General features: G+C 44.0%; 1 protein-coding gene across 1 annotated transcript in view; it reads right to left on the minus strand.

Moving 5' to 3' along the window:
- The window catches only part of agrn (agrin), a 281,668-nt gene that overhangs the window by 60,765 nt on the left and 207,083 nt on the right, over nt 1–13,820 (minus strand). The window contains exons 9-12 of the mRNA XM_030054836.1: nt 6,950–7,147; nt 6,375–6,575; nt 874–1,016; nt 621–726 (exon numbers count right to left, since the gene is read on the minus strand). Coding sequence (XP_029910696.1) covers nt 621–726; nt 874–1,016; nt 6,375–6,575; nt 6,950–7,147 — 648 coding nt within the window. The remainder of the gene's footprint in view (nt 1–620; nt 727–873; nt 1,017–6,374; nt 6,576–6,949; nt 7,148–13,820) is intronic.

Raw genomic sequence — 13,820 nt, forward strand, 5'->3', positions numbered from 1 at the left:
ACAAAAATAACAACTTTCTCCAGAGTACTAAAAGACAGCTGGCAAGTAGTGTTGTGGCTAGCTTCTTCTTTTCCTCCTCTCCTGTCACACGTTTCACCTTTCAGACACCTGCCAGCCGCCGCTGTAACTGAGGACCAGCACAGAGAGCTTAGACCACACAAGAAAACGGTTCCATCAACAATTGTTTAGGTCAACATTTTACCCCATTTCAGGCTATAATAATTCAAATCAAGCCTTGCTTATTTAACAATTTCATTCGGATTTAGGTGGTTATTTTGAAGAATATTAGCTCTACCTCAATGGCAGGAGGCTAACAGTTAGCATTTGGAGCATCCAGCCAGGATCCAGCACTCAGTAACGGTTGGGGGGTGGGACCATCCCATTAACCATAACTTGTCCTATGTATTTGTTGGTGTACTGTTACAGTTACCTTGGAGAGACACCAGCAGTGCTGTCAGAGTAACAATGCAACTACATTGCTATTCCATAGCAAATAACATCATTACTATCCCATCAATGGATGAAATGAGTGGAGAAATGGGATATGAATGGGAATGTCTTAGTGGGGGTGCCTCTACTCAAGGTAGTGACCTTAACAGTGAGCGGCCTGGCGTACCGACCTGGACAAAGTCCCTGATTCTGGATCAGCAAGTTGTCTTGTTTCTCACATCTGGCCTTCTTCAGCTCGCACTCGTTGTTGTAGGTTCGTCCGTCTGAGCCACACACCTAGGAATCAATCATATGAATTTCAGAGGTAAAAATGTCCTTTAACAGTGACAGCAATGTGCATCTGGTTTTACATAAAGATCACATATTTTCTCAAAAATCCATTATTAAGATGCTAGTGTTTTTGACGAATGTGGATGGCTGTACCTGACTGAGAGGCACACTCTGGCAGTTGAAGTCACAGATGCAGCGATCTTCCTCAGCATCCTCATCCCACGAGCCTCCGAATGTCCGACACCGGTCCTGTTCACAGCTCTCCACACCTGAGCCTGATCCTCCGGAGCCACAGTCTGCATAAACACACAGACACACACAAAATACATACAACACAAAATTATTTATCAAAGACACAGACACAAAGAAGACAGATGCTCTGCCAGTGCATCAGGTGAAAAGGTCTGTCTTGGTTTTCATAAAGTTTAGGCATAATTTCTGTTATATTCAGAGCATCGCAGAGTTTAGATAATTGAAATTTCCTTCACACTGATGGTGGGGAGACTGAACCAAAGGCACTGCTGGAAGTACAAGATAATGACCAACCATAGCGAGGACCAGAGAATGACTAAATAAATTAGATGCAACATCTCTGCACCACCAGTGAGGCATTCTTTTCATTTCAATTAAATCTGAGAAAAAAGGGGAGGGAAATATTAACTCTGGCCTCCCAGTGCGCAGGGGGAATCAGTGGGAAGGTCTGTTATATGGGTGCTGGCTTTCCGATATGAGAGTGCCACTAATTGCGAAGCATTCTGTAAATTCTAATTATCTCTTCCAACTTCAGAGAAAGTTGTTCCAGCAAGTCTTTATCTGTGACCCTGGAAGGCCTCAGATTTGTTTAAAAATGCACTTTGGATCGAAGTGAGAGAGCTTGTCCAAGCTGACCTGCTCGGGGAGAGGTGGCAAGGGCAAAACAGAGACCTATAATCAGTGTGAAGGACTCCTTGATAGTTGATTCGTTGTGCTGTTGTAAAAAAAAAAAAAAAAAAAATCAAACCTTAGGATGAGGTGAGGAATTCCAAAGTGTAAAAACAGTACATGAAAAAAAAACAAAAAAAAAAACAATGGACTAATCTGACAGGATTGTTTGGAGTTTCACCTAGCATAAACAAAACGGAGGCTGCTACAGAGTTCAGGCAAAAAGAGGGGGAGGATCCTGCGTTTGAAGTTGCACAAATTCACCTCCAATAGACTCCTGAGGGAGATCAGGTGAATGTATGGGAGAAAGAGGGAATCAAAGCAGTGAGTAAAAGATGGAGAGAATGAAAGATAGAGGGAGGTACCCTAGGGCGGGCAAAAAGTTCATTTGAAACAGTTTTGTTATTCAAAAACGAAATCCAGTCCAACTAAAAGCTCTCAGCTCAGCTAAAAGACAAGTAAAGGTGTTTTTCCCCACTGCTGTCTTCTTCTAGGCTCATCCAACACGGCTTCATCTGTATTGACGCGTCTCCGTCACACATCTCCTGCTGAGCCTAATGGAGAAATCGATGGCATAGTGGTGGAAGTGCCACTTAGCATAACCAATCTCCTTAAGTGGATTATGGGACAGGTCACAGTGCATGGGGGGAGGCAAGGGAGTAGAGGTCCGGCTCGTTCTTTGATATGGGTCATCACCAATGGGCTTTGACAGCACTGAGTGGTCGATACAGTGGAAGGGCATTCACTTCATTAGCAGTGCACCCAACTCCGCTCCCAACAATGGACACTGAGCCCTTGTGTGGCTGACTAGCGCTTCAGAGGCAAGGGCAGCGTGGAGCACACATCCCCCACAAACATCAGAACTTGTTAAGGAATCGCTCTGTCTCCATTTGAAACCGGCTGAACCACTGACCCTAATCCTTTTGGTTGAATTTGCTATCGTAGCTACTTATCGATTGTGAACCACTGTACAAGTATAACATAGCATTTCTTCGATGAGGCTAATGCTCAGGCTAATGGCTTTCAACTGCAAGTGGCATTCTTACAGTTGCCCGTATTCAGATGTCATCAATATTAGGTCAGAAACAGGGTTTTTCATTCGGACCAGGGAGTCAACGGACCCCAGAAGAGCAAGATAAATAAAAAGGACCAAGGCACTCGCGGCTGGCCTCCTGAGTCCATGTTTGCTGGATCAGCGAGACGCACAATAAAGGGAAACGTGGGAGTAGCCAATTCATATTCTGCTCAAGCCCCTGTACGGGGGCAAAATAAATAAATAAAAAAGGTAAGACATTAGAAATGGAATAAATAAAAGTGAAGGGTGAAGGGTGGGTCCTAATTAGCTGCTGCTCTTTGATGTGCCCACCACCCTCGCTAGCGATGAACCTTTCAATTAGTACATCCCCAGCTAAGATGGCTGCATCAGCTATTCTCTCTGCACTGGCCAGCCGTTCCTTTTTACTCAATCATGTCAGAAGCTCTAGTCTATTTAGCCAAGGGAGCTCCATTAAGAAGGCAGAGTCAGTGGCAGAGAGAAGAAAAGAAGTGAATAGCATAAGTATGGCGTGCAAGAAATATAGAAAAAGAAACTATTACGAGTATTTGACAGTAGAAATAATAGATTGAGTAGAGGGAGAGATGTGATTGTCTAAAGAATGAGTCATGTTCTAGAGAAAAGAGGAGATATTGGAAGAAGACAGAGGAAGTAATCCAGGAGAGAGAGAGGAAAATGCGACATGCTGAGATGTAGCCTGGTGCTGAAGATGGTGGATCAAGCAGCTTCCTCTTGTCAAAATCACTGCCTCTGTAGTGGTATCTTGATGATACTGATATGACGACCTGTGGGAATGCGTTCTCGGACATCTGTCATTAGCTACAAATACCTCCCTTATCATGGTGTGTGTCATGACGAGGATCTAAAGGAACAGTGGCCTAATGTGGACGGATGCAATGGTGGCTTGACACTTGGGCTCTTCCTGTTTGTTTTCGCTCCATTTATCAGCCCCTCAGACAGCCTGCTCTTGAAGGATGTGACAGCGTGTTAGTCCAAATAAACTCCCACAAGATAAAGAAGGATGGAACGTCACCCCTGGCGGGGATGAAGGGGAGGAGGGATAGGGAATTTGGAGGTGGCGTAAGAAGAAAAGAGGCTTTGTGGCACCGGCAGAGGGATACAAGCACTGTGATGAATGAACCATGATAGAACGACCTGCTGATCTCAGTTTGATGAGCTCGTTTCCCACCCAGCCATCCACTTTCGTCTCTGTCTCGCCCTCCGTTTTTCCTTTCACCCTTTTCTGTCTTTTTGATGCTTTCTTGATCAGATCTGCATGCTGCGTAGCGGGGGGCTCGGACTGTACATCGCTCTGTGATATTGGGCTCATAATCCTGTTTATTAAATGTGTATTCAATTAAAAAGGGCCTGCCCCCCGTAGGTGATGCAGCGCTCTCGGTTGCTACTTTGTCAGTGTCGGGAAAAGGAGCTGAGGCCAGGCCTACCCGAGTGTGAAATTAAACAGGTGATAAATTTCCCTGTATGGCCAACAGTGGGAACACTGTCATTTTTCATTACTGCTAAATAAAAGGCGGGAGAAAACAACTTCCATTTTTACGCTTTGAGCACCCACCCACCCCACCCCCACCCGCCCCGGCAAGACTAATGAGTATGGTTTTTAAGTCAGGACTACATAAACGAATAAATCACTTGTTCAGTTCCTCTCCAGTCTTATCTTAGATATGAAGTATGGGATGGGGAGTGTTGGCTTTGGTGATATAGAGCTTTGCTGCTGTCCATGACGCAGCCAGAAAATACAGTGGTTGGTCTTATATTTTGTGACAGACTGCTGTATTACACAATATAAACCACCGCTTTTGCCATACCCCCAGTATTCAAACATACTCTACCATCCATTAGAGTAGAAGTGAATATATCAACACAGAAAGTCTTTCTTATCTCTTGAAGGACCATACCACAGATTTTGAATTTTTTACCCATTTACTACAATTTACATTACATTTTCCAAAGCATTTTGCAAATCACATGGATACTAAAGATTTCACAATGCATCCCTTGATTCTGAAATTTGAATTTTTGGTTGAAACACTCACCTTATAATGTTCTACTTTTGTGGCTAACAAAGTCATCACCATTCATAAACCACAGAACTAATCTGGTCTGGTCCTTAAAGCTAAAGAGAAGTCATTCACAGATATGTTAGAGAGGGAAACAGGAACTCAGGCGTGATCTTTCCACAATCACTCCAGACTCCCTGTGGGTCTGGGTCACATTTGAGGGGCTAAAAAGAATGGGGACAGAGCCTGTGGAAAAAGACAGGACTAGTGGTCACCCTAAGGGTGAGATTTATCGATTGCAGACGGTCCCATCTCCACCCCCTATCTGTGAAAGCAGTGGTGCCCCTTTTGTCGGGCAGCACAGTTTTGATGGAGAAGAGTGCAAAATGCAGAGACATGAGTGGGTGGGATGGAAAGGAGCAACAGCAAGGAGGGGGAAAAAAGATTCTATTGTGTAAGCCTGATGGCTTTCTCTGAATCAAAATGAGCAAGTGATGGAAAAAAGGGATGTTTAGAGACAGCGAGGGAGAGAGAGAGAGAGTAAGGGAGAGAAAGAGAGAGGAGGGGAGAGAGAGAGAGAGGGAGAGAAACCGAAAAACTAACCACAAGCAAAGCAATGCCCTTGAGGAGGTGGAGAAGAGCATCTCTGCTGCCAGACAAAAAAACAGACAACGGGGACAGTGTGTGTGTGTGTGTGTGTGTGTGTGTGGGTGGGTGGGGGAGTGGGGGTTCCCCCCGTATGAGTGCAGCCACAGTAAGTCTGTGTTGTGGGCATGTAGTTTCACATTTCTTCATGCTCCACATACAAAAAAGGTCACTCGTTTCAGTCAATGAAATGATGTTAAATCGACCACAAGAAGCTTTGGTGGTACAATTCACTTCACAGGCCCTGGGCCAGTACGATAGACAACAGCAGAGGGAGAAAGAAAGAATGAAAAAAGACAGAAACACCCCTGGCTTGCAATCAAAATGGAAGTGGAGTCTTCTCATCTCTATCTACTGTGTCCTCTATCTACCCCCCCTTTCACTCTGTCCAACCATCCCTCCTGCTGGCAGGTGTAATCTGCTCGCCTCCGCACCTTGTCACAGGGTGACCACCACGACCCCCCAGCCACAGGGGATTCAGTGTTGCTGCCGTCTGCATGACAACCAGATGATGGCAAGTTGCTCCCCCCTGAGTTTGGCTCTCCCCAAGACAGACTGCCTCCGTCTGTCAGCGCTGAGTGAGGTATGATTTGCACGCCAGATTAGATCTCATTTATTTAAAATGTGGCAAAACTGTGGCGGTACATGCATAGAAATCAAAGACTGTCACTTTAACTGACATTGGTCACACACTTGCATGATGCTTGATGGGATAGAATCATTTGATAAAAACTACATCTAACCTGCATTAATCACTCAGGAGTTGTTTCTGTTGCTGCAACTGCTGACAATTTGACTGTGGACAGGCTATGCAGCCGTACCATATGTCACTGGCTTTATCCATCCCATGTTAGTGAGTGTACAAAATAGGCTTTCACAGGCAGGCAATATCCAGCCATTATGAGAATTTACAGATGAGTGAATACCATACAGCAGGTCAATTGGTAAAGATAATTACACCATTTCAATGGCCGATTGGTTAACATAATTACAGCATTTCAAAGTCAATTTCCTACCCTCGTCGCAGCGGCCGAGCTTTGCCACCTCAATTTTCTTCCTGAAGATGCACGAGGACTGGCGGAGTTCGCACTCGCTGGTGTAGGTGAGGCCGTCGCTTCCGCACACTGGTGAGATCACCTGGCCCGTGCATACTGGGCACTCACATTGGTTCTTGATGCAGCGGGCACCCCAGGAACAAATGGCACCACCGCATGTTTCTGCAAGGGATGCAGCAAAGTGATGGGTCACGAATATTCATGAACCGTGGCCCTGTTTCTTTAAGATACATGTATTGAAATGTCGTTTCTTTTTGGATTCTGTGTAAATTGGATTTCTCTTTCCGTCAACAAAGCACTAAACTGGCATGCGCATCACTTGTACTTGTTCACATTTATATCCTTTTATGCTCACAGTGCATGACAATCTATCTGACGTTACTGTTCACATGGATATAATGCATTTTTGCTCAGTCTGATTGATTGGATTCAGGTTAGTGATGGATTGAAGTGATAAATATCAGTTTAGTTTCACACCTGGGAACACAAAAATGACATGTCTGACACACTGAAATCAACATGCATCCAATACTTACTGCAGTCGCCCTGGCTGACCGCACGAAGGTCCATCTGCTCCTTGCAGGCTCGCACATTCAGCTCACACTCGCTGTCGTAAGTTGTACCGTCACTGCCGCAGACAGGCTGGTGGGACTCCACACACTCCGATGGACACACGCATTGCCCCGTCTGGGCATCACAGATTGCCCCAAAAGAGCAGTTGGCACAAGTCTTATCTAGATGGAGACATGGAAGAACACATAGGGTAAGTGTGCATATCAGCTATTTTGCTATGACTTAAACGCTGAGGAGGCTCCAATAGCTGAGTCATGATACCTCAGGTTTGCTTTTGAAGATCACTTCCAAATTTGGAAGTCATCTGTTTGTTCAGTACAAAATGACACAAAAGCAGTGCATTTTTTTTAAAGCTGTTGTTTTATGTTCAAGTGGCACAGTGCAACTTTGTGCAACAGTGGCAAAATGACAAGGTGAAAATCCACATTGTTTTAACTAATATATTACCCTAAAGTATGGCAATTCTGACATCAGAGAAAATTCACTCTTTCCTTGTTGTATGCTCCCTGAAAAACTATTCTATTTTCAGCAGCACTTGAACACAGCAGCATCAGGAAAATGATATTCATAGTTTGTCTGCCTTGTTCTCTTCCAAAAGACCGCACAGACCCAGATGGCTTCAGAGACTTTACTTATTAGCTGAAGCAGTCACTTGGATCATCTGTGGTGGGAACATTCCTTGCGACCTGGCCTGCTCCTGGAGGCAGTGTTCAGTCCTTCTAGAAAAAACCCCGCCGCATCAGATAAGTTCAAGATACTGATTTATTTCACATGGGCCCTAGAACTGAATGAGCCAGCAAAAGCAATCCCTCCTCAAGAGAGGGCTATAGGCTCTAGGTGTGCCTCTCTTCAACACTAATTACACCTGGAGGACTGCATTAGCATTAGCGCAGCCGGCTATCACATTCAATTAGCAGCGGGCTAATAACAGCTGCTGATTTAGCACTAATTGAGAGAGGCAAGGCTGGCCTCTGAAACCTTCCATATTATTAATCCACTTATTACTTTTTCAGAGTATTTCTTACCCTTACTCTCTTCTGTCTGTCCAGCCATCTCTTGCATCCACTAACTCTCAGACACAATGCCGTCAATTGGAGGAATATGCCGCACTCACATACTTGTGGAGACTGCTGCCAATGTGAGTAGTCTACTGTTTTTTTTTTTGCATTTCTGCTTTATTTGATAGTGACGGTCAAGAGAAAAAGAAAAGGCAGGGAAGAGAGAGAGGAGTGACATGCAGCAGAGGGCCTACAGCCAGATTCGAACCCAGGCCACTACGGTAAGGACTCTGCCTTGATATGTGGTACGCGCTCTACCAATTGAGCCACTGGGGTGCCGCATGAGTAGTCTTTGATCATCACCATGACGAGCACAGATCAAGCAAAAAGTGCCACACATTCATATGGAAGCCTTATGTAATCCCAATATGGGAGCATTCAGCACCAACGTCTCCCCCTAAAGTGAGATAGTTTTTCCGTAGAGGTTAAGAGGGTTTGGAGGATTTGGTGGCAAGGGGCTTTACCATAATGTAGAGTTAAGAGAATTAATGGGTGTGACTTTAATAAATGAATAAATAAATGTTTTAATAAAAAAAAAACAGGTGGCTCTCCTTTAGCGGAATGGATCGCCTGCGACTGCGGCCATGGTGCCTCTCCCAGCCCAGCAGCTATAAATCAGAAAGGAGCGGTGGCAAGTGTCGTCCTTTATCAGGCCCTGTGTCCTGATAGTGGGCCCGCTTCTTTATCAGCTCCTGCCCCTCACACCTGGCTCTCCTCGCTGCCTGATCCTCCAGACAACAACACAAGCCACTAACAGATAGAAAAGGCAAAGTCAGGAGAGAGGACTGTCACCGTTACCAGAAATGTGAAGAGGCTCACTTTCTGTCATCTTTGACCCAGTCTGTCATCACTTCGCTCGAATTTTAAAAAAACAGAGGTCATACCTTCTGTCTATCTATCTATCTGTCTATTGTTAGACAACTGCATGATCAAAGAAGCAACTTCAGGGTCAAAAACTGCCCCAGAAACGACTTCTAAACAACAAAGTGCTAACAAGCTAACATGAGCACTTGGCAGTTTGCATCTCCGTAATAAGACTGTTATGCCAGTTGTGCTAACATCTTGAACCAATTTCACTCTAAGAAAAATAGCCTGGAGAGTAAAAACACAAGCAGGCTATGCCTCAGGACAACCAGGCGTATTTCTCATTAGAAAAGCTAAAAATCCTGCATTTCTAGGACCTCTGAAGCTGTATTTCAAACACAAACACAATATTCATTTTTTATTTGAGACTTATTATGATCTTAAATAATATAACTATAAGACCATAACTATAACTATTAAGACCAATTAAGTCTGAAATTAAAAAAATATTTCTATATTTAAAATGTTCTATAAGTACTGAATAACTACAAGACAAGATGTGATGGGCATGTTTTAATAGCTGTAATAGCTGTTTTATAGCTTTTTAGTTTGTTAGCTAGTTAGCTTTTTAACTAATTGGTGAACCAGTTAGCTTTATAAAACAGGGCCAAGGGGGATGTAATGGTCATTTGTTTCTCAAAAATGACAGAAAAATGACAGAGGACAAGACAAATGTTGCTTTTACTGTGGCGTTAGAGGAAAAGTTTTGGCAGCTTCAGCAGGAAGAAAGAAAACACTGGTAACACTGGTGTTAATGGGAATTCTTCCTATGTGTTGTTGGCCTTCCCCTCAATCTCAACCTCAATCTCTGTTGATGATGTTAGAGAGATTCTCAGATGTTTTTCATATCAAACAATCAAGGGAGAGTGAGGCCCATGACAGTCGCATGGCGCACTCTACTGAATGAAAAAGCACTAAAATGAGACAACTTGCCATTTTGTTGTGAACCCTGGATCCTCCTCCCTGGATCCACCTCCCTGGAGGTGCCAGTATCCAGGGAGGTGGATTGGGAATGACTGGTGTCAGAGCCAGCTGCACTTCAGTAAAGTGCAAGCTGTAATAGTGACCACACTCACCCCTGTGAGAGCTTCTGTGGATGTGTGGTTGGTGGCAGCGCTTGCGGTTTGGGAAGGGGTGGGCTGGTGTACTGCAAAAAGCAACCTTGAAAGCATGAGCGATTAAGTGTTGTGTGGGGAAAAATAGCAAAAGAGCCTCCAGCTAGACGGCATTTTGTTGATATCCTCGCCGGGATACAGCCTGAACTGCGGCTGGGGGGGGAATTACCTCGGAATTAAGGAGAAAGAAGTAGGCTGGTTTGTGTTTTGAAGGCTTGCGAACATGCCCGGGTGATAACAACTCCCCTGCCGACGCCCGCCTGGCTGGTACACCATTAGCTCTGCCTCCCCCTTTCCTTTCTCCTCCTCATCTTATTTACCTCCGCCCCCTCCTCCCCTGCATTTATTACTCTCCCCTCCCTCTCTCCTCTGCCCTCTTTTCTCTCTCTGTGACCGCTCTCATGCTGCTGGTGTGACCTATATTTCTTACTCAACTGGGTATATCATTTGCAGCACCTGTGGGAGAAAAAAAGCATTTCTTATTTCTTTTCTCAAATGACTCTGGCACCTCCGCTCTCATCTGTTTGGGTAAAACCGTATGAATAGCCCTTTTTCGGAGGCGAGTGATACCCAGGCTTGGGGGTCCATTAACTGAGCGCGCCTCTCCCAGCCCACCTTACAAGGTCGCCCGCCACTCAAACACAGGAGGAAAAATATCAGAATAATAACAAATGTCACTCCTATCGCTATCAGGTTGCACCTGAGCCATATAGATAACCACTATTTTTCCAGCCCTGAGGGAAGGAAATGAAATTACGGCTGGGCCCATGGGAGGCTGCAGTCAGCCACACACACACACATGGATACACCCACAAACACACAGCCACTCGCAGAAACACACAGTTATGCACACATTATTTCTGCCCCTCTCCTACCCTTTACATGTCATCTGCACATCATAAGTATTTGAAGGCCATAAACATGATTTGTTACAAGTGCTTTTGGTTGGAAATCAATAGATCCTGTAACAAAACTAGTATTTTTAGTGGTTATTTTTTTCATCGTGGGAATCACACTATCAATTACATGAGGAAAGTAATTAAAACTTTAAGGGTGAAATCTGGAATTTCCATGATTTCCCTGCTTGTCTCCTCCTTTGGTGACAATAAAAGTTTTGTAAAGATGTACAGAGTACATCAAAGAAAGTCTAGCAGCTAGTGTCCACCCTGTGAAGTCAGGTCACCAGGTTCCACCCTTGTAAAAATGGCATCCAAGGACCAGGTAACTGGATGCACAATGATAGTAACTTTTGCAATGAAATGAGACAACAATATTGCCTATGATGGTGTAAATATTGTGACTTGACAGTAACAGCACAGCTATTCTGATCACAGATATAAAAAAATACCCTAGAGTGTATGCCACTAGCACATCAGTCAGGCTGGCCAATAATTGTGCACTGCAGCCGAAGCTCATGTGTAGCATCAAAATTGCTCCCAAAAGAGTTTAATTGTGAAGCATCAACATTTCGATCCACTCAGGATCTTCGTCGACAGCTAAAATCTGGACAAAACAGGAGCATGACAACAGAAGCATGCGACACTGCTAACCATCTGCTAGCAGTGCAAACAAATATTTGAGTAAAATAGTCTTTGATCAACCAACGAAAATTGATCACAAAAAAACTATCACAAATCATTTTGTAGGAAGTGTTTTCTGGATGGCAGTCCAGAAGAATTTGTTTCCATCAAGGAAAAATATTTAAAATGTTCCTTTACAAAAAAAAAAAAAAAAAAAATCATCTGAAGTTTGTCAAATTCACATTGCATGAGAGAACTGGCGGTGCAGCTGTCACTCTGTCACTCTGTCATACAGAGTGCATTCCATCCGACAGCTGTGAAAACCAAAGTGAAACTTAACAGTCTACAATTTGCTTCAAACTTGCATGTGTCTATAATGGTATTTGTAAACTACAGTGTAAGATGTGCATAACAGTCCACAAACTCCAAAAGTTAACAGGAGTGCAATACAGGGACTTGCTTTCCCTATAAATAAAGACTAGTGATCGGAACATAATCCACAGGAGGCTGTGATTCATTGTGACACATTATCAATGCAATAACAGCTGATGATCACTCGCCCTCCACCTGCGAAAAGGTAACACTAGCCATAAAGTACACCACATGCTTCACGATTTAATATAACTGTTGCACATGGTGGTACTTTGACTTGACACATCAGAATCTGAAGCAAATACATGAATATATCTTTTGAATTTTATTCAGCGGTCAATAAAAGACTCTAAGCTAATAATAAGCTATTTATAAGAATGGCTTTGCACTGTATGTGGCTTGGGAGAGTCGCTGTCCAGTGCTGAAGTTTGTAAGGCTGAAAAAAACAAACAAACAAACAAACAAACAAAAAAAAAAACTATTACACAAGAACTCACTGAAGAACATGTATTCCATTAGAAAAAATGTTGATTTCTTGGATCCTTTCATAAACAATAAACTACAATGAAATATATCACTTTCCTTGCTTGCAACATGGATCACAAAAAAATCACACTCTAGAACTTTTCCATGAAAGCAGCATATGTCTTTCTTTCTCCCCCTCATTGCTCCATAAACACGTATGGTATATCAGTGGTGTGAATGGCCTGTGATAATTAGGTGAGATAATAGCTTAAGTCAGTCAGTTGTTATAGTGCTGAACAGAGCCCAGTAAAGCTGCGCAAACAGCCCAGAAATAACCCACATTATCATCACCATCATTCCTCGGCTGGCTCACGCCTGGCAAGCCCATGCCTCAGCGTTTTTATGGCGCCATTGCGCTGACGCAGGCCTGTTCCTCTGGGAGCCAAGAGCCATCCATAGAGCTAGATTACAGACAGGGCCCTCCACTCCGCCAGCTCGCTCTCCCTCTCGCTTTTTAAAATAAAGACTATTCATTACAGCTGAGAAACCCCAGCCGACAGACCTGCCGTCTACCTACGGCGCAGCATACCAAACTGACTCGGCCCGCCTGCCCGCCAACCAAACATTGCTCTCGCTCCATTTACCATTGGAATACATCCTTATGTGCTGGATTTCAATTTATTGAGGGGTGGGAGGGGAGGATGACAGATGCAATAGATGGGTAGGGAGAAAGGGAATCCACACAAGCCCTCCAAAACTTAACCCTGACATCCATTCATTGCAATACAGAATTCAAACCCCTCCCTGCTTTACAGGTCAGATGACAGTTGACTGGTTGCCACAAAGAGGGAGTTATTTGCAATTTTTAAGGCAAATGGTGGGAGTATAATTTCACACCAGCGAAGTGAGGCAAATCCGGTTATACTGATCGTTCTAATAACTGCTCACATCATTTTAATATACAGTACCGCAGTGGTTGCCTCATTTTCATGGTCTTCAAAATAGGCAGGGAAAATGTATAGCAGTAAAACTGTCAGCTGACTGAATGTGGTATCTGAGGGACTTGGGGCAAGGGGCTAATAAGCATTGTACATGTGCCCAGTCTGTTTGAAAAATAAATGGCTTGATGGTAGACAGGGAAAAATATTCAATCACCAATTAGAGTCCATGGGAAAATTGGCCTTACAAGATGGCATTAAGCCATCAAGAGCATTCACTGAGTGGATTTACCAAGCTGTAAAAATCTGGCCATGTGGCTATGTGCCTGCATAGTGGATTTGAAGATATTTTTACCACTTGAAGCTCTGCTGTCGCTGCTGTGCTAATGACTGGCTGATACTCTGGCACAGGAAGACAAAACCAAGTGACTCATGTAGCCAATTACAGACAAGTACGCCCCACTCTCTCTCTCGCTGTGAGTAAAGTGCAACTTCACTCAAA

The sequence above is a fragment of the Myripristis murdjan genome, chromosome 7, assembly GCF_902150065.1.
Source record: "Myripristis murdjan chromosome 7, fMyrMur1.1, whole genome shotgun sequence".
NCBI lineage: Eukaryota > Metazoa > Chordata > Actinopteri > Holocentriformes > Holocentridae > Myripristis > Myripristis murdjan.